General features: G+C 42.2%; 1 protein-coding gene across 4 annotated transcripts in view; it reads left to right on the top strand.

The window, feature by feature from the left end:
- Positions 1 to 19,608, top strand: part of Zmat4 (zinc finger matrin-type 4) — a 430,717-nt gene that overhangs the window by 156,708 nt on the left and 254,401 nt on the right. For 3 of the 4 annotated variants that reach the window (XM_045131372.1, XM_045131370.1, XR_006632928.1), the window contains exon 3: positions 2,534 to 2,623. In XM_045131372.1, the coding sequence (XP_044987307.1) occupies positions 2,534 to 2,623 (90 nt within the window). Of the gene's footprint in view, positions 1 to 2,533; positions 2,624 to 15,948; positions 15,964 to 19,608 lie in introns of those variants that run through there. The other variant, XM_045131373.1, reaches the window with a different exon arrangement.

Below are 19,608 nucleotides of genomic sequence, written 5' to 3'. Positions count from 1 at the left end.
CGACATACCAAGAGACAGGCAGACTGATGGACTGACAGAAAAATGGACGGTTTGAGAGACTGAGACAGATGGAAAGACAAAGAGATATAGACATGGACCTAGAGAGAGGAGAGATACAGAGACAGAGAGAGATGGAAAGAGAGGGAGGCATGGGAAGAGACAGACAAAGAAAGTATGCACACAAGAGCTACAAGGTAGGAGGCATTATGAGATTTCTAGTTTTATTATTTATTCCTGTGGGTGTCAGGGCTTCACTGAAGCATGCTGATACAGGCCTGTGGTCAGAAGTTCATCCGTGGTAACAAGGCAGACTAGGGCCATTGTGTGCACAAGCAGTCACCACCCCCGTGTCTGTTCACTAGTGACCCTCTGCGCGTGCTGTTCTACCCGCCAGGGCTCCAGTCTGTGATCAGCCTTCTTGCAGATTTTGAAATGTTATGCCTGCCTATGGCAGCATTTTGAATATTATCACTCTCCTTTACCTCCAATCATACCAACTTTGGTAACTAGCATATTTACAACAAAAAATCTGACTTTGTGCTGTGTGTTTCTCAGAAGTATGTTGAATCATCTGACATGTGTCCTCATAGGTCTCTAGCTCTCCATCCTATCCATTTTCCAGGCAAGAAAATACCCCAAAGAACATAAATTAAAATCTCCTATAGATCCTAGAAATAGCCACCGTGTTAACAATATGTGTACAATCATTTGTAAACACTTCCCATGCTCTGCTAATGCTTTTCAACACATTTGAAGGTCTTTAAAAGTGTCTAGGGACTCTTTAGAAGCAGCCTTCTTGCTTCGGGCAGGACAAAGGAATTTAAGAAGGGATGCACGAGGAAAATCCGCTACAAGGATTTAGAGAGTATCCTGTAAACAACAGGCAAGTTGCTGTGTCTCTTCTGAAAAGCACTTTGCCCGTGTGGCTAATCCAAATGTGAGCCATCATCTGAGAGGCTGGTTAGAGCTCAGCTGTGGGGCAAGGCCAAGTGGGGAGAGTCCTTGAGAAGGACATCTCCAAGGGAAGACAAGGGAAAGAGGATTGGAATGAGGCAGCATTACATTCAGCGTCAAGAACTGGTGTAGTCAATGGTGAGAAGTAATGGTAAACATTGTACAACTCACGGTATGTCAGATGCAATTGTTTCATTCTATCCTCAACACAGCCTAAGAAACAGCACGATATTCACTGTGTACTTGGAGAAGATTAGACTCGTTTAGAATAGAAACACATTGCAGGCAATAATTGCCCACTGTTACTAAGCAGGCAACTCAGACTCTTTGTCACTGTTTTCCAACAAATGTCACTGTCCTGCTTTTATGAGAATGGACAATATTCAGGTCTGAGTGGGCTGCTTTCAACTGAGAAAAAAGAATAGGGGAAAAAGGCACCCAAAGGGGCGAGTTCTCCTTGCTGGCCTTGGGCCAGTCACTGTATCTAGCAGGGCACACTGAGGGGCCTCCCTGTTCACCTGCAGCTGCAAGCTTGTCGGGGGAGCTTGGGTTTGGGTCAGCCCCAGGCTTACATATACTGACTTCTGAGACTCCCTTTTGATAGGCTGTTAAAAGATTGGTTGGAGAGAATCAGAAGAAAAGGCTTCCCTGGGAGGCCCGGTGGTGGGGGGCGGGGGCTGGGCAGTGGGGGAGCTGTGCATGTCCGGCATCCAGAGAGGCCCTAGAACCAGATTCTTAGCTCTGGCAGCAGAAGCGAGAAAGCACCCTGCTGTTTCTCTTCATTGTAGCTGATCTTGTTTCCTCTCTTTTTTTTTTTTTTTTTTAATATTTATTTATTTGAAAGTGGAAGAGAGACACACAGATACACAGAAAGAGTCTGAACGCAACAGGATCTCTTACTGCTGAAGATGAATTCTACATGTGTGCATTACATTGTGCATCTGACCTTATGAGGGTCCTGGGGAATTGAACCCAGGCCGGCAAGCATTGTAAGCAAGTGCCTTTTTAAAAAAACTTTTTTTGTTTATTTATTTATTTGAGAGCAAGAGAGAGAGAGAGAGAGAGAGAGAGAGAGAGAGAGTGAGAGTGAGAGAGAGAGAATGGGTGTGCCAGGGCCTCCAGCCACTGCAAACGAACTCCAGATGCGTGCGCCCCCTTGTGCATCTGGCTAATGTGGGTCCTGGGGAATCGAGCCTTGAACCAGGGTCCTTAGGCTTCACAGGCAAGCGCTTAACTGCTAAGCCATCTCTCCAGCCCAGCAAGTGCCTTTAACCACAAAACCATCTTTCCAGTCTTTTGAGTACAGTTAAACAAATGATCCACTCTAAGCTCACTAATTCAATGCTTTTGCCTGTCTTGATTTTACTGTTTTTACTTATCATGAAAGGATTTAGATTTTGGGATTTGGGCAAGTCCCTTTATCGGAAACTCTGCATTGCATAACTCACAGGAGCACACAAGAATGTTTTCCACTGAAATGTATTTGTGGTCACTGGCCATGTATCAAAGGATTTCCTATTCTCTTTCTTTCTCAAATAGCTTTGCTTTTACAGTTTCTCCTCTTGCTTTTCCTCCCCAGAGTCGGAAGCATGCAAGCAAAGTCCGACTGTATTATATGCTTCACCCCAGAGACGGTGGGTGTCCTGCCAAGAGGCTCCGAGCAGAAAATGTGAGTATGTGGTGCCATGTGCTCTCCCTGAGTTATTTGCTATAAATTTGCAGGTGTCGGAATTGTAGCCATGTCTAGATTAGTAGCAAAGCCACGTAGGCTGAAAGAGTTCTCATTACATATTGCAGACTGCATTATGTAATGAACAAGTCCTGTTTGTGTTTTCTTTCCTGATAGGACTTTCCAGTCCTGGAGGGCATTTTGATGATATTGCATGGACCCCTGTAGCGAGCGAATGCACAGCGGTGCTGGGACGCAGCAAGGCCGGGTGATTGGAGACAAAGGCCATCAAAAGACACAGTGTTAGGAAAATGACAAGAGTGCCAGAAATGTTTGATGCCTTGCTCTTTCCATATTTTACTTTTCCCCTGATATGTACAACAGAATGTCGGCTTGTCAATATTTAATAAAAACTCTACACATCTTCTTCAAAAAACAAAACAAACAAACAACAACCAAAAACATACTGAAGCGTCAAACTGGTGCTCCCCTCCCTGAAGGAGCATTCACTTGGGAACACAACTGCGTCTTGGAAAGTCATCCCCAGAGCAGAAAGTCAGAACACAGGGCTTCTGAGGCTGAGGCCAAGGCCAAGGCAAAGCCTGATGAGGCAAACACTGCCCTTCTCTCGGCAGGAGCTGCTCTTCCCAGGGAGAGGAGCATGGGTGCCTTCTAGCTTCAGAGGGCCTTCTTGGTGACATGGCCTTCAACCTGCATTTCTTACCCTCTGGGTTCTGAGCTGTCTGCTGCTGTAGAACTGCTGCCTTGGGCCGTCAGTTGTTCTCATGAACAACTGAACTACAGGTGTCTGTCCTCTTTTCTAGTTAAAAGTTAATGTGGGGTGGGGGCTGGAGAGATGACTTAGTGGTTAAGGCGTTTGCTTGCAAAGCCAAAGGACCCAGGTTCGATTCCCTAGGACCCATGTATACCAGCTGCAGAAAGTGGTGCATGCGTCTGAAGTTCATTTGCAGTGACTGGAGGCCCTGCTGTGCCCATTGTCTCTCTCTCTCTCTGTCTGCCTCTTTCCCTCTCTTGCTCTCTCAAATAAATAAATAAACAAATAAATACAAATTATAAAAAGTTAATATGTTATGTGATCATGGAAGAGGCATTCTATAATGAGGACTTCAGTATTTTTCACAGGAGAAACTGAATGGATCAAGAAGTCTCTGTGTGACCCAAGGTGGTGAGCAGGACTGGCATTCAAAACCGATTCCAAGCGTGCCTCCTAGTATCCCTCAATGAGCTGCTGGCACGTAGACCACTCCGGGAGCTTGGCTCTGTCTTTACTGCTGTGTCAGGCAGCTCCCAGCTTGTTTGAAACAAACCATGGCATGCAGAGCTTGTGAACCACTGAGCTGGGACTGAATCAAGTTCTGTCGGCTCTTAACTCCAGCACCTTGGGCAAATATTGATCTCTTGGAGCCTCAGTTTCCCTAATTGGACTATCATGATACTTTCCTTCCTGTTTTTTTTTTTTTTTTTGTGACTACTACATGAAATGGTGACTCTTAGGTACACTGTTGATGTGGCATGACAAGGAAACAGATAAATAAATAAGACAGACTTGCCTAAAAGAAATATATAGCCTAACAAGGGAGATTAACATTGTATAAGACATAGCTTTTATCCCAAGATGCATTTATTGTGTCTGTACAGGGACCCATGGAGACAAAGGTGAGTTATACCAGGAGATCCAACTAGGAAAGGTGTTGCTGAAGGGGTGGCATTTGCTGCAGTGCTGGAACGTGGATGCAGTTTATCAGATGGAGCAGGGAGGCAGAGCGAGGGAGAGGGTATCAGTGTTATAGGTACATTTCTGTCAGAAACACTTGGGAATTCCTAGATGAGTTAGCCTTGCCTGGCTTTTGTGTAATTTTAGAAACCTGAAGCTACATTGGAATCATGCTTCTCAATAATTGAGGATTTATTATCACATAGAACAGAATTAGAATTTGTGTTTTTGTGGTTTTTTTTAAACAAACAGGGCTTCATGCTTCCCAGGATGGCCTCACCTCCCTATGTAGCTGAGGATGACTTTGAACTTCTCGTTCTCCTGCCTCCACCTCTCCAGCGCTAGTACAAGTACACACTACCACGCCCATTGTTTTCTGTGGTGATGGGGATTTAACGCAGGGCTTTGTGCATATACCACTTGAACCACCTCCCCAGCCCCAGAACTAGTTTTTTTACTCCTTGAAATTATTCAGCAGTGGTGCCTAGATCTTCAAGAGGCATTTAGTATTCTACCTTGTGGGTCAGGAGACAGTGAATTTCAAGGCCTATTTGATCAGCAGTTATCAGGATACAGCTTATTTTATGTTGAGTTATATTTTAATCATGAATATTGAATTTATATGTGAGTTCCTAGACCTCTGAGGCCTTGAAACAGGAATGGAACAGAAGACATCAAGCTGACTTTGTCTACATAGCCTCAAGGACACGATTCTTGCCACTCTGAACACATCTATGATTACTCCACTCAGGCTCCCTTCCTGCGGTAACCTTGGATACAGCTCATAGAAGGTGGTAGGGGGCGGCATTTGGATTTGAGAGCAAGAAGCATTTTCAAGTCTTCTGTACTTAATACCCCTTTGAAAACTTTTCCCTCTCATGCATCTTAGGTTCTGAAAACTTTTATCTACAAATGATTTATTTATCAAATCATTTTTCATAACTTATTTATCATAGTATGAAATCAAATCAGTAAACAGTGTAAGCAACAAGATAATCCCACTTTCTGAAAGAGATGGTTGTTTCTGTTACACTGTGTGCACACTTCACAGGCTTCTGTTCCGTAATGCATTTTCATATACTGGGTATATATAGTGCAGAAGCCCTCTCAGTCTCTCTCTGGGCCTCTGAGGGTAGAGGCTGGTAATTATTTGGACCAACTTTGTTTTGTACAGACTTACTCCAAAGGAATGAGCTAGAGCATATAGAAATGGACCTGCCAGACCATATGCAGAAATAGAACTCTGACTTCCCACTGGTAATGCCTAGTCTGGAGAATCATCCATTGTCTCTACTGTCTACTACACTATATTTAATGTATGATTCACCACAATTATTCATACAGCATGACCCGAAACCAAAAGATTGGAAATCCCTGGTCTGTAGTACCAAGGCCAGGAGGGCAGCATACTGAAAGTCAGTTTTACTCTGTCCTGTAATGATCCAGGGAGCCGAACATTGACCCTTGTCACAGTAGACCTGCAGATAGACTACCTGATTAGTTACAGCATCCCCAAACTTCATCCCTGCTTTCAACTTAGGATCAAGCTAAGAAAGCCAAGAAAATACCTCTGAACTATGATGCGGAATCTCAAAGTAGCTGGCACTCCTTTTACGTCCCCAGGCCAGTCACTGACCATCAGGCTCCCATGTGTTCAACCATAAAGCTGTCCTTCTTTTCCTGCCCACAAGTCATCCCTAAGTGGATGTGGCAAATGCTGCTTTCTTGGTGTAATAAGCTCCAGATAAATAGCCTAGGCTTACTTTCACTGAATAGTCTCTGTTCATTTCTCTAAGCCTGAAAAATGGCAATTACAGTGTCATGGAGTGTGTGGGTTCATATGGGACCATACACATATGCTTAGCATGTTGTTTTCATTTTTTGTTTATATATATATATATATATATATATATATATATATATATATATATATATATATATGACAACTTCTATACTTACAGACAATAAGCCATGATATTCCTCCCCCAACTTTCTCCTTCGTAATTCTGCTGTCCATCCTATCCCATCCCTCTCTCCATTAGTCTCTCTTTTATTTTGATGTCATCATCTTTTTCACCTCTTATGAGCATCTTGTGTAGGTGTTGCTGGGCACTGTGTGTGAGGTCATGGATATTGTAGCAGACAGCTTCAGGTTCACTGAGGTGAACTTCCAGACCAGGCACAGTTATGGAGGGAGGGATTTTTTGAAGCTTACAGATCCAGGGGATGTTTCATAATGGCAGAAAAAGATGGCCTGTTTTCACAGGACCAAACACACAGAGTGAGAAGCACAAGCCAAAAGCCAAAGCCACACAGCACAGCATACTTCAGGAGCTGTAGTTAGGCACACATTGCATATCTTTAGATTGAAATCCGAAACCCACCACCACATCATAAAATCCACCTAGTGACAGTGCATCCAGCCAGGTGGCTGCAGATACAAACTACAAAGTAATAAAACACTGAATATATTGGAGGCCATCTATTCAAACTAGCACAGATATTGAGGCCAATTTCTCTCCAGATAGTTGCATTGTAAGGGGTGGTACCCTTCCTTTGGCTCTTACGTTCTTTCCGCCACCTCTTCCACAATGGACCCTGAGCTGTGTAGGGTGTGATAGAGAAGTCCTCATTTTTTTGTTCCTACTGACTGTGCAGGCACTTGCCCACCCATCTCATTGCCCTCTGGGAATGATTTGCAGCTTCACATGCATTTTGAGATGAAGAGCTGTGCCTACTGCTTTTTCCAGAGCCTACTCTTGTCATTTCTTACTGGATCCTTTGACCTTTATGGTGGCGGTGCTGTTTTCATGTTTTTTTTTTTTTAACCTAAATTCATTTATGTTCCTGTTCTGGCTTTTCCAGGTTTTTAAATCCCTTCATCTGCTCTGCTCTTTAGAATCCTCATTTGGATCTCCTTCCTTCTTTATTTTATTTTGCTAAAATTTAGAACAAGAAATTTTCCCCTTGAGGACACAGAGTCAAATTAAATATGAAATAAATTGTCACAGTTGATTGCCTTGGAGAGATTTTCAGTGGGCCCCCGTAGGTTAGAGTGAATGAGGACTGTAGAGATGATCACATCCACCGTGACTCTGTTCTCCCTGCTGACCTTTCATCATCTTCTCTCCATGGGTCACATGCTTTGAAAAAATATCCACTTGGGAAATAGCACCTTCAATAAAAGTGTGATTTAAATTCATTTTGTTTTTGATTTTAGAAAATATAATAAACTTGCCAATCATTATCAAGTAAACAGAAATTTTATATGGAGTTAATAAATCTTCCTCTAGAGGGGAGAAACTTGGTATTGGTTAGTAGGGTGAGGAATATATTGATATGTATTGCTGAGGAGTCAAACATTCGGCATAGCTCAAGGACCTGTGTAGTTTTCTCAGACCCCTGGCCATCTTAGAATCCAGGCTCAGCACAAATGTCATTGTCTGGACCTTCCTTATTACTGATGTGAAAATAAGGATGAAGACGTACCCACGACTTGTCTACACTGGTTAGGCCTGGCATTGTGATGCTGCTCTTTCCACCCCAACTTCTGTCTCACATGCACATGTCTCAAAGGTGCATCCAATCCTGTTGCGTCTCAGTCCCGAGCCAGTGGGCACTATTGCTCTGGCATTTACCAGTTGCTTCCCACATGTGCTCTAAGCACCTTACCTGCCTTAGGATAGTTGATCTTCACAACCCTTGTGTAAGGTGGAGAAGGATACAACTCCTGCTCCATAGGGAAACTAGCTGAAACAAAGATATTAAATAACTTTGCTTGAGTCACACAGCTGGTAAGTGGCAGAGGGCTGGCTGGGAAGACAGAAAACAAAATCAAAGAAAGTCTTCCCTGGGTCTGCACCCTACTTTCCCATGTCACTCCTGGAGGTGGCTTGTAAGTATACATAAATGCTGAGGGGCAGGGAGTCCCCCCAGCAGGAGTCAGGATCTAGTGGGGAAATAAGCCATGTGATCTATACTTCCATAGACACAAGACCATAACTGGCTCTGGTACACAAGACAGGCTAGGTTTCCTGGGCAGAGTCAGAGTGAGATAATTTTTGGAGGCTGTGAGTGAGCCAAGCAAGGAAGATGGGAAAGGCTCCTGGGAATGTGGAGTTAGGGTTAGCATGAGCCATGGCTCCAGGAAAACAAAAGTCAGAGGTAATTCTAGAGTATAAAGCTTTCAATGGGCTCATGTTCCTTTCAGTCTAGGGCTATGGAAGCCTCTTCCTGGAGGACTGGGTGAGAGCCTGCTGCATGCTTCTCTCTTGGCTGTGGAAGCTCTCACAGTCCTTGGTTTGCAATTGCCTCTCAACAGGCTTGCCCCATCTGTATCTGGCTTTCTTTCTTGTGTATCTCTGTGTGCTCCACCCCCTCCTGAGAAGGTATTGCAATTAACTTCAAGTTGCTGGGACATACCACATGACAAAGCGCAGCTGTTGGGAGGGGAGGAAAGGGTTTATTTTAGCTTACAGTCTTGAGGGGATGTGTCACCATGGCAGAGAAAGGATGGTAGCACAGAGGCTTGGTATCACATCTTGCCACAGAGACAGCAGAGAGCAACAAGAGAGTGAGGTGAGCTCTGGCCAGGGGGAAACTGGACTATAACACTCCAAAGCCTGCCCTCACCAACATACCTCCATCAGCAAATAATTGCCACCAGCTAGGGGCCAAGCAGTCAACACACATCAGGGTGTGGGAGACATCTCATTCAAATAACCACACAAGGACATCAGAGTGGGATTTATAGCCTGGTCTAATCAAGGATGAGCTTTTCTACCTATTACTGAGTAAGATCCCATGTCTCAGGTAGTCCTGAATTTCAAGGTGATTATTACTCACTAAGCCCAATAGCAGAAACAGAAGTTAAGATCATAAATCAGACATGGTGGTACACTCCTGTAATTTCAGCTCTTGGGAGGTAGAGGCAAGAAGGTCATAACTTCAAGGTCATTCTTGGTTATACAGGGAGTTTGAGGCCAACCTTGTATATAGACATGTCATAAAAAAAAATCAAGAAAAGACAAAAAAAAAAAGCTGAGATTAGACTACTAGGCACAACTAGTAGCCAGTCTTCAGCCTGTCAAACAACGACAGGTGCTAAGTTAGCTTTGTTTTCATATGTGCTCTGTCTGAGTTCCTAGTGAGTTTTCACAGGCAACAACATTTACCAACTCAGAGCTAGAAAGGGGGGTTCTGTTCCTAGATTTGCTGCACATTCATTTTACGATGTTATTTTGAACTCTAAAATTTAATTGCTTCAATTAGAATTGGAGCTATAATCACTGGCCTGTCCATTTTTCAGAATTGTTAAAGGGCTTAAATACAATCTTCCTGGTTTTGTCTGAGGGGGCATGATTAGCTGTGTAGTGTTAATTCAGGGAGGGTTTCTACTCTGTTTTGGATTATTTCCTGATTTCTAGTGCCTCCCATAATCCACCAATCAGCCCATTTCTGTGGAGTATATACTGTGAAGGACACAGAGGAAAAAAAAAAATAAGAAACATGGGCTTTATTGTGCATTTGGAAAGAAAAAGAATATATAACAGTAATTTTAAAACAATTAAATGTTCATATGTGTCATTAATGAAACAGATAATCAGAGAAGTAATTGTTGAGAACTAGAGTGGTTCTCAATAACTTCCCTAAGGCAGATATTTGGAAGGTTCTGGATGCCTGGATAGGGTTGTTACCAGTGTAGGATTTGCACAAGGTGGGCCCACACTGTGAATCCTCAGAAGCTTAGAAGACCCTTGGGGTTGATTTCTTAGCCAAAGACTGTCAGGTACTCTTCAATCTGGCTTTTATACAAAATCTATTTAGAAAAACTTTTAGAAATGTTTATTTAATATTCAAAATGAGGAATCAGTTCCCCAAGCCAAGTATAACTTCCAAACTTGTTTGAAATCGGTTATCTTACAGATAGCCACAGTTGCATGGATTTCATAACAGCCAAATTTACTTTCATTGATATACTTATGAAGTTTTATTTGAAATATGTGGAAGCGTTCTCTTTAGTAACTTTTACTCCATGACTTGTGTTCTGGTGTTGAAGGCAGAGCCCAGGGCCTTGTACTTGTTAGGAAAGCTCTTTTCACTGAGCTAACTCTCCTCCTTACAGGTTTTCAATGTGACAGATGATTCTCTTTCTTTCCTTCTTGCTTTTTGTTGTTAATTTCATGCAAACAGCTTTTGTGAAGAGCAATTTAGGATTATAATGCAGGTGAAAAACACACTTGCCTTTACTTTTGGTGCTGCGGATTAAACCCTGGATCTTGTACATAATATCCTGCTGGCCCCTGAGTCTTTGGTGTTTTTCAGGGAAACCACATGCATTATTGGATTTTGGATTTTAGTTTGTTGGACTGCAAATTTCCGGTTAGCCTGTCCCCAGGAGAGACAATGAAACCTGCAGTAACCCTACAGCTTTCAAAGTATAAACATGAGGGAGTTTGTTGGTAGGTATCTTTCTGTGTAGTTTTTCTTGGCCATGAGTCAAATTCGCTTTACCCAAAGTGAGAGCCATGTAGAATTAGTCAGTGGAAGCTTAGCTTAGCAGGTATTTTTTTCAAAACCCCTTATTTCTTCCAGTGCAAATACTGTCCACAGTCCATTTAGGTGACTCAAGCCACTGCTCAGTTCACCCGGCCTCCATCTGGTTTGGTGAGGGTCTGATGAAGCTGGGCTGGAACCTTGCATGCCTCTAGAGAGTGCATTGTTCTGCAAAGGAAAGACAAATGTTGGTGGGTAGGCCCAGGGTACACAAAGGCAAGTCCATGCTATGTCATAGATATTTTAAAGTGTGTGTTAAATTAACAACCTGGACTTCAGTAAAGATGGATTTTACATGACAGTTTACTATAATAGACAAATTATCTGTGAATGTCTCTTCTTTGGATGTACTTTCTTTTTAAAGTACTATTTTAATTTTTATTTATTATAGAGAGAGCAAGAGAGAGAGAGAGAAAGGGAGGGAGAGAAAGGGAGGGAGAGAATGGGCACTTTAGGGCCTCCTGCTGATGCAAAATACTCCAGATGCCATCATGTACCTCTGGCTTATATGGGTTCTGGAGAGTCAAACCTGGGTCCTTAGGGTTTGTAGGCAAGTGCCTTAACTGCTGAGCCATCTCTCCAGCCCTGAAGGTGCTTTCTACGATAGGACAAATTCAACAAGGCTAGAAAACACTAGGTATGGGTTAATGGAAGGATCAGATGCTCTGGCCAAAGCACTAAACAGGAAAAAATTTTCCCTTTTAGTTCATGAGTTATGGGAAAAGATCATCGGTAGTAGTATTTGTTATTTCTGTTTACTGTGAGCAAAGGGATCAGATACCGCTCAACGTTGTCATATGGATGGGACAGGCCAAACACTGGTGACCTTCCTCAGTCAGCTTGGATTGAAGAAGAAAACTGGATTAGCCTGGGGGCATAAACAATAGAAATCTATTTCTCATAGTCATTCCCACACCTGGTGAGGTGAGGGCATTCTAATGGGTTTTCACATGGGCCCCTTCTTTGCAGAAGCCTCACATGACCTGGACGTGGGGGTCATCATCATTGTGCTTCACATAGTGGGAACTTGAACCCCACTCAGGATGTCTGTATCCTTGGCTAAATTCCTCACAATGACCCTGCCTCCAAATAACACCATACTGGCGATTAGGGCTTCAGTTTATGGATTTTGAAGGGACACAAACAATCTACCCATAATAACCTAGACTGTGGACTGGCTTTTTATTGTCACCAAAGGCCAATTTAATATAGTTTCAATGTTTGGAATGTAGTCCTCATCTTCTCACTCCCTTGAGGAGATGTCAGCTATCTTTCTTAGTGTTCTCTGACCCATGTTCATGATCCCTCCGTAGCATTGATACTGTCCTGTCTTGTCCTCTCCACTCCTTCTTTCCCCCTCTCTCTTACTCTCCCTCTCACTCTCACCTGTCTCATAGTCTCAGCTATATAGTCCAAGCTAGCCTTGAACTTGTGGTCCTTCCTCTGACATCATCCTTCCATGAGCTGGGATTACAAAATGTGTCACCAAGCCTGGATGTGTTTTTCTCCTTCTCATAAACTTACATTAGGACCATTCTCACCCTACAAGTTTTTTTTTTTGTTTGTTTGTTTTGTATATGTGCTGCCAAAGCAAGACCTTCATCCTACAACTCTTAAATGCCCAGATTTTATTTATTCTCAAATGTTTTTTTTCTTTATTTACTTCTTGATATCCCAAGGTATTCTGTGTTTCTTCTTCTCATGATCAACATTTTATATGATCAACATTTTAATGAGTATATTTTTTGTCATATTCACACAGATGCAAAATAATATTCCATACCTAATTTTAGATAATCTATTGCTGGTTGACTGAAAATATTCAGGGAAGACTTGGCCGAGAGGCTATAACTAGAATCTTATAACTGCCATACCGCATATCCATAACACTTTAACACAAGGGATTTTTTCATGTTTCTAAATAACATATTTCTAAATAACATGTATTGCTAATATACACTTGAAAAACATCACAGAATTAAAGGAAAACATTACATATTATATTCCTTGGAGACCATTAACTTTCCTTACTACCAGTGTGGTCTGCCATCTTGCTATGGAAGGACTGATTACATGATCAGAATGGAAAGGAAGTATGGAAACAGCCTCCTTCTCTGTCAAGTCCATCAGTTATTCATAGGTAATGAATTATCCATCTGGAAATAATTTACGCATATAAAAACAGATAAATTATTTTCCCGTGTTTTACATAAATCATAGTGTGCGTACACTGTTCTACTTTTGATTTATTCATCTAATGTTGCATATTATCAAGATCACTCCATATGGGGTAAAGACTCGTGTGTGTGGAGAGGATCATCATCTTTATTTATGAATTCCATTTTTTGCAAATTTGTTTGCATTTATGGTGTGGATCTAAGATGACCCCCATGTCTTACCAGCTGATAGATTTCTGGAGAGTGATGGCTCATGGGTTGTGACCTCTTCAGTGGATTAGTGCATTAATGAATTTAAAATTTAATGGCATTATTTTAAGGTTGTGGAAACTTCAGGAGGTAGTGCTTAAATGGAGGAAACAGGTCAACTGGGAATGTTCTGGGAGGACACATCCTAATAAGCCCCTTTCTCCATCTGCTTTGGGTTCCTTGCTTCTGTGAGGTAAGAAGCATTTCCTGTCCCACTTACTTTTGGCGCTGTGAAATTTTACCTCATCTCAGGCCCAAGTCAGTGGCACCAGTTGGCGTTGGCCTTGGTCTAACGCCTCTGTAAAATCTGAGTTATGGGCCATACATGTTCCCACATGGGGTCTAACAAGTGATGCTTTCTTATTCAGTTTCAGACTATACCATAAATAGTTTCCTCTCCTATATTCATATAATATCATGGTTTCAATTTGTGCATTTTATTTGTTACTCTCTTATTTAAAATGACCCCTAAGTACAGAGCTGAAATACTATCTGGTATTTCAAGTACAGGAAGGTGGTGATCTGCCTTAGGAAAAAAGGCACATGTCTCGAAGAAGCATGCATCATAGCGCCATTAGCTATGAGCTAAATTTTAACGAACCTATGTGCTATGTTAAATAATGAGTTTTTAAACAGAAACATGCATTAAAATGGTTTACATTGATTGGTTGATAAAAATGTTGTGACAAGAGTTTAAAGGGAGTTTAAACTCTTGTCTTTCCTCTAGGACTGATGATTCAGTGTTTGCTAATTCAGTGCTCATAGAACATAACATCACAAATAATGGGAATAAACTGTGTGTTTTCATGCATATATACATACATTATTAGATGTATAATATTCCATTGTAGGATTATCCCATAATTTGTGTAATTGCCCACTGATAGATATTTGGGTTTTTCACTTTACTTGCTATTACACAGGATGCCATGCTCAATACATGCATATGCTCCTCTTTTCTAGGTATATATAAATGTACATGCATATATACATATGAATGAAACTTCCTAGATGTGGAATAGCTGGGTCAAAACATGCATTTGTAACTTTGACAAATGCTACCAGATTGTCTTCACAGAGATATCCACATCATTTGCATTGCTGGCACCCACTGTTTCTTGGGGTTCTGTTGTTCACAAGCCTAGTGGCAGAATGACGCACAGATCTCTGGCTTTTCTTCATGTTTTCTAAGAAACACAAGCATATTTTATTTTGTAGAGGGTGCTTTATTCCAGGGACATGAGAATAACTTGAAACATGCAGGAGTCGCATCCCCCACCCCCACATAGAGAAGGGAACTGGTGGTGGTCTCAGTGGGTAAGCAGTGGCAAACAAGGGATGGTGCCATTCTCTTTGTCTCTTTGCCTCTTCAGTATCATTTGTTCCTTCCATAGGTCAGGTAGGGGCAGGCTTGCATCTCATCTGAACACCCTGAAGAGTAATTAAAGAATCAATCAGCAGGAATCTGCACTTCTCTGTGTGCCCTGCTGTCTTCAGTCAGGAGACTGAAATCTACCACTGGCCGGCTTCAGTGATTTCTTATTTTTGCAAAGTCTGCAAGCTGAGGATGAGTTTTACAATTTTAAATGTTTGAAAAACCCAAAAGGAGAATAATAATAGCGGCACATAAAATTAGATGAAATTCAAATTTTAACAACCATAAATAGTGTTATGGGAACATGGCCACACACATTCCTTTATATAATGCCTGTTGATGCTTTCACATTGTGGTTCCAGAATTGAGTAGTTGGGACAGTGACCATTATGTCTGAAAAGCATAAAATTTGTATTCTCTGGCTCTTCTACAGAGCATGCTTGCCATACCTGTCTGCAGTGGAGCATTCAGGGTTGGGAAGTGGGGGCTGTCACTACTTCAGGTGTGTGTCTCCCCACTCACAAGGACAATCCCTGCAGTCATTGCAGATTGCTAAGCTGTCTGCCGTCCCTTTGCAGGAGTCTACCTTGTTACTGGCCTGAAGCTTGAAGGGCCTACCTAGTTAGAAGCACCTTCTCTTGTGGTTTGGATTTGAACTGCCTCCTGTGTCTCCTGTGTTGAAGGCTTAGTGCTACAGGCAGCAGTGTTCAGAGAGGCAGGCAGTCATGAGTGCTCTGACCCCACCAAGACAATAATCCATTGTTGAGTTCATCACTGAATACAGCATTAGGAAGGGGGCAGAAGAACATTACTGGGAGACATGCCTTTGACGAATATAAATTATCCTTGATCCCCACCCCCAACAGGGTAACAGATTTTTTACCCATACTCTCTGCCCCATGACATTCTGCCTTGTCTCAGCCCAGAACAATGGAACCTGATGACCTTGGCCTGAAATTGTGAACCAAAGTGACCTGTCTACCTTTAAGGCAGTTTCTCTCAGGTATTTTGTCAGGGTGATGGGAAGTTGGCTAATGCTATTTCTAACCCCCAGACTAGCTCCATATTATCGCTCTTCTGCTTTGGTTTTCTCTGCTTACTGTTTATGAACAGGTAATCTTACAAGAAGCTGAAGCTTGAAACACTGGCAATGAGGAAGATGGGGTTTCTTAGGATGTCTACACAGTGAAAACAACCGACGGCTACCATCACTTCTGAAGTGTTTGTTGAGACTGTCAGGCTAGCCCAGGTTTGGATCAGTCTTTGTTGTCAGTATAAATCAACCCTCCAAACTCCACCCCAAGGCAGAATTAGACCCTTTGGTGACACAGATATAAATAAATAGTGGAGCAGTGCTGTCTTAATACCATTCTGGTCAAGACAGACTTACTATCCCATGATGGCTCCACAACATTGTATTGGCTGGTGGTGTCACAGCTAGATGAGCTTGTGTAAGTGTAGGCTATGGCTGTGATGTGTACACAGTGACCAAACAGCCTAAGAGTATAATTCTCAAAATGTATCCCCACCCTTAAGCAGCGCCTGGATATAAACAGAATAAAATACATGTAGTGAGTTCCTGGCTGGTGCAAAAAACATGCTCTCCTGGTGCAGCTGTGATTTTATCCAAGCCCGAGACTTAATCTCTGGCTTGGGATTCTGGTTTTGACACTAGTATATATGATATAGTTACTATATCTGTCTAGAATCTGACATGAGGCAGAGGAAAGAAGTATCCCTCATAAATACAGCCATGAAAGTAATTTTTAAACCAGTAGACACATGGTCAGAGGTCTTTGATAACTAGAAAAGCTTGAGGCTACTCACTACCCATCCCCTTCTCTGTAACCTCATTATACCTCTTGTTATATCATTGTGAACATTGTCTTACTGGCTTGCTAATTAAGCCTTTTGCATCAGACCTAAACACTTGGTAGGTACTTCATCCAACCTTCTCAAATACTGCCCAAGGATGAATCTTTATTGCCGTTGTTCGAAAAGACAGAGTGAAAATTAGTGATATGAGATCACAAACGTAGCCCCATGAATTAATTCAGCCAAGATTCAAACTCGGTATAACTTGGCTTTAGAATTTAAAGTCTCCATGACTATGTATCCTTTACACTTTTATTCTTTTCATTTAAGAAATATGAGCTGATGATAAACCAAGTTAGGTACTGTGTTGATTGCTGAGAATTTAATGGTGAATAGAATAGTTTCTGTTTATAGAATTTGTGGAGGTACTTTGGGAAATGAATAATTTGCAACTGTATAAGTGCAGGAAATCCATCAGTCTCTAGGGTCAGGAAAGTGTTTCTGAACAAGAGATACTTAAGCTGTGTTCAGAATGTGGCTGAGAATTTACTAACTAGATAGGTGAGATGGGGAATAGGATTCCAGGAAGAGGGAACAACCTATGTCAGGCTATGGATGGAAGGGGGGGGATGGTATGTCTGTGGGGGAAGGGAAAAAAGCCTGTGCAGTTAGGGTTTGACATAGAAACAGGCAATGGTGTGAGATTCAGAGGAGGGATGGGTGGAAAGAAGAGTCACTCTTAGCTCCCAAGTGTTGGCCTCACAGTGGCCACTGTGACAAGTGTGCTCCTGGGTAAGAGTGAAGGCAGCAGTAAAAGTTGAGGAGAATGGGGTATAATTAAGTAGGTAAGATTTGATTAATTGGACAAATGGCTGAATGAGAACAAGGCTCCTGAATGTGTTCTGGGCTAAGAATTTGCACAGCCATGGAGAAATGGCTTAGTGGTTAAGGCATTTGCCTGCAAAGCCAAAGGACCTCCATTTGATTCCCCAGAACCCACAGAAGCCAGATATCCAAGGTGGTGCATGCTTCTCTCTCTGTCTCTGTCTCTGTCTGCCTCTTTCCCTCTTTCCTTCTCTTAAATAAATAACTAAATAAAAATTTTTAAAAAGACAATTTTTGGCCTCTAAATAAAAATAATTTGCACAGCCAGAAGAATGCTAAGCTATCATGCAGCCACAGTGACTTTGATATTAAAGGCCATGGCTACAAGAGAACAGGAGAAAGACCTGAGGAATGTGGAGGATGAGGACTTAGTGCAACCAGCTGGTGTCTCACATGAGGCCAGGAGAAAAGGGTCTGGAAATTTCCTGAGAAGGATACAGAAGGGGACAGTGGTTTGATATATGCTTCCAGTAGGAGCACTAAGGTTATTGAAAGAATTGGCCCAGCTTGGGTTTGACCTTGGAACTCATCCCTTGCTCTCTTAGAGGAGGGCCCATGCTGTTCTTCCTATGGTTTTAAAAAACATTTTATTTATTTGAAGGAAACAGTGCAAGGAGAGAGAGAAAGAGAGAGAAGAGGAAAGAAGAGGGAGAGCGAGAAGGAGAGGGAGAGGGAGAATGGATGCTCTAGGACCTCAGCCACCGCACATGAACTTCAGACACATGCACCACCTTGTGCATCTGACTTTATGTGGGCACTGCAGATTTGAAACTACATCCTTAGGCTTCATAGGCAAGTGCCTTAACCTTTAATCCATCTCTCCAGCCCTTCCTATGTTTTAAAGGTAGCCATGGCTGGGCCCAGGGAGCTCAGTGGCAGACCTGTGAAAGAGAAAGTCCCTTCATTCATCCTTGCATTCTTAGTTCTTTCTCCAGAGTGGGTCCCTGTATATTGTTGATATTGTCAACATTATATTGCCATGTTGTTGTTTTCTTCTTGAAAACAGTCATAATTTAATTTAAAATTTTTATTTGTATAGGAAGCCTTACAGAGCAATATCTTTTGGACACAGATTTTAGTTATATACCCAACAAACTGCTTTTGTATTTTAAACAAAAGAATATTGTTTGACATTGAGTTTGTTAGGAAAACATGTGGGCTCTGGACACAGTTTCTGAAAGAATTTTGCTATGTCATTTGTTGGGGTCCTTAAGGAGGGGAACTTGAGTGGGCTGTTTGGTAGTACAAGCTATCTCTACAGTAGTCACTTGTCATCTGGTTCCTTGTGCTCTCTTCTTTCACAAACTGGAGCCCTGGTGTGAGGCATGGTCTGCAAAAAAAACCCAGAAGTCTGTGTCTTCCCAGATCCACAGCATCAACCAAGAAATCCTTTTCTAATGGGTCCTGCTTGGTTGGGGGTGGGTGTATTACCCTGGTGGATGGTGTCAAGTTATTCAGGTCAGTCCTTAGCATGTGTCTTTGCCTCTTGTGTGATAGGCATCAGTGAAAACAAATCAAAACATAATTTTGTTTAGGTTATTTTGAATAAAAGGATTCTAGTGACAGTGGACTGCAAAGTTGCTTTGGGGGTTAGGGAGATGGCTCAACTTAAAGGTATGTGTTTGCAAAGCCTGCCCAGCCAGTTTCTATTCCCCAGTACCCATGTAGACCCAGATGCACAAAGTGGCATATTCATCTGGAGTTTGTGGATAGTGGCAAGAGGCCCGGGTGAGCCCATACTTGTTTTTTTTCTCTCTCTATGCTTGCAAGTAATAAACATTTTTTTAATTGCTTTTGTTTAGTTGTTACGATTCTCTCACTGCAGTTCTGAAATGACAGTTGCACGTGCTGGGCTTCTCAGCTCCAGAATCTCTAGACCGAGCCTGATGGCTCACTTGCATTTGTACCTAGGTTCTTTCCCATGGTCTTCACTCTGCTTCCTGGATCTCAGCCATGGCCTTCCTGCCTGAATTGTTGTCCCTGATATATTTCTTTTGTTCACATTCTAGAATCCCGCAAAAAGTATGTTCATTCTCTCTCTAGTCCCAGTGCTTTTCTGAAAATATGCATCATCCAGTTTTTATCACATTTCTTTCCTATGTACCTGGGCTTGCTTATCTTTCTCTCTTGCTACGGGAAGGGCTCTGAGAGGATTTTCTTTTCCTGCCTGACTTCCTTTGTCCTACATAGCACA

Source organism: Jaculus jaculus, chromosome 12 (genome assembly GCF_020740685.1).
Source record: "Jaculus jaculus isolate mJacJac1 chromosome 12, mJacJac1.mat.Y.cur, whole genome shotgun sequence".
NCBI lineage: Eukaryota > Metazoa > Chordata > Mammalia > Rodentia > Dipodidae > Jaculus > Jaculus jaculus.
This window is presented reverse-complemented; position numbering and strand designations above follow the sequence as displayed.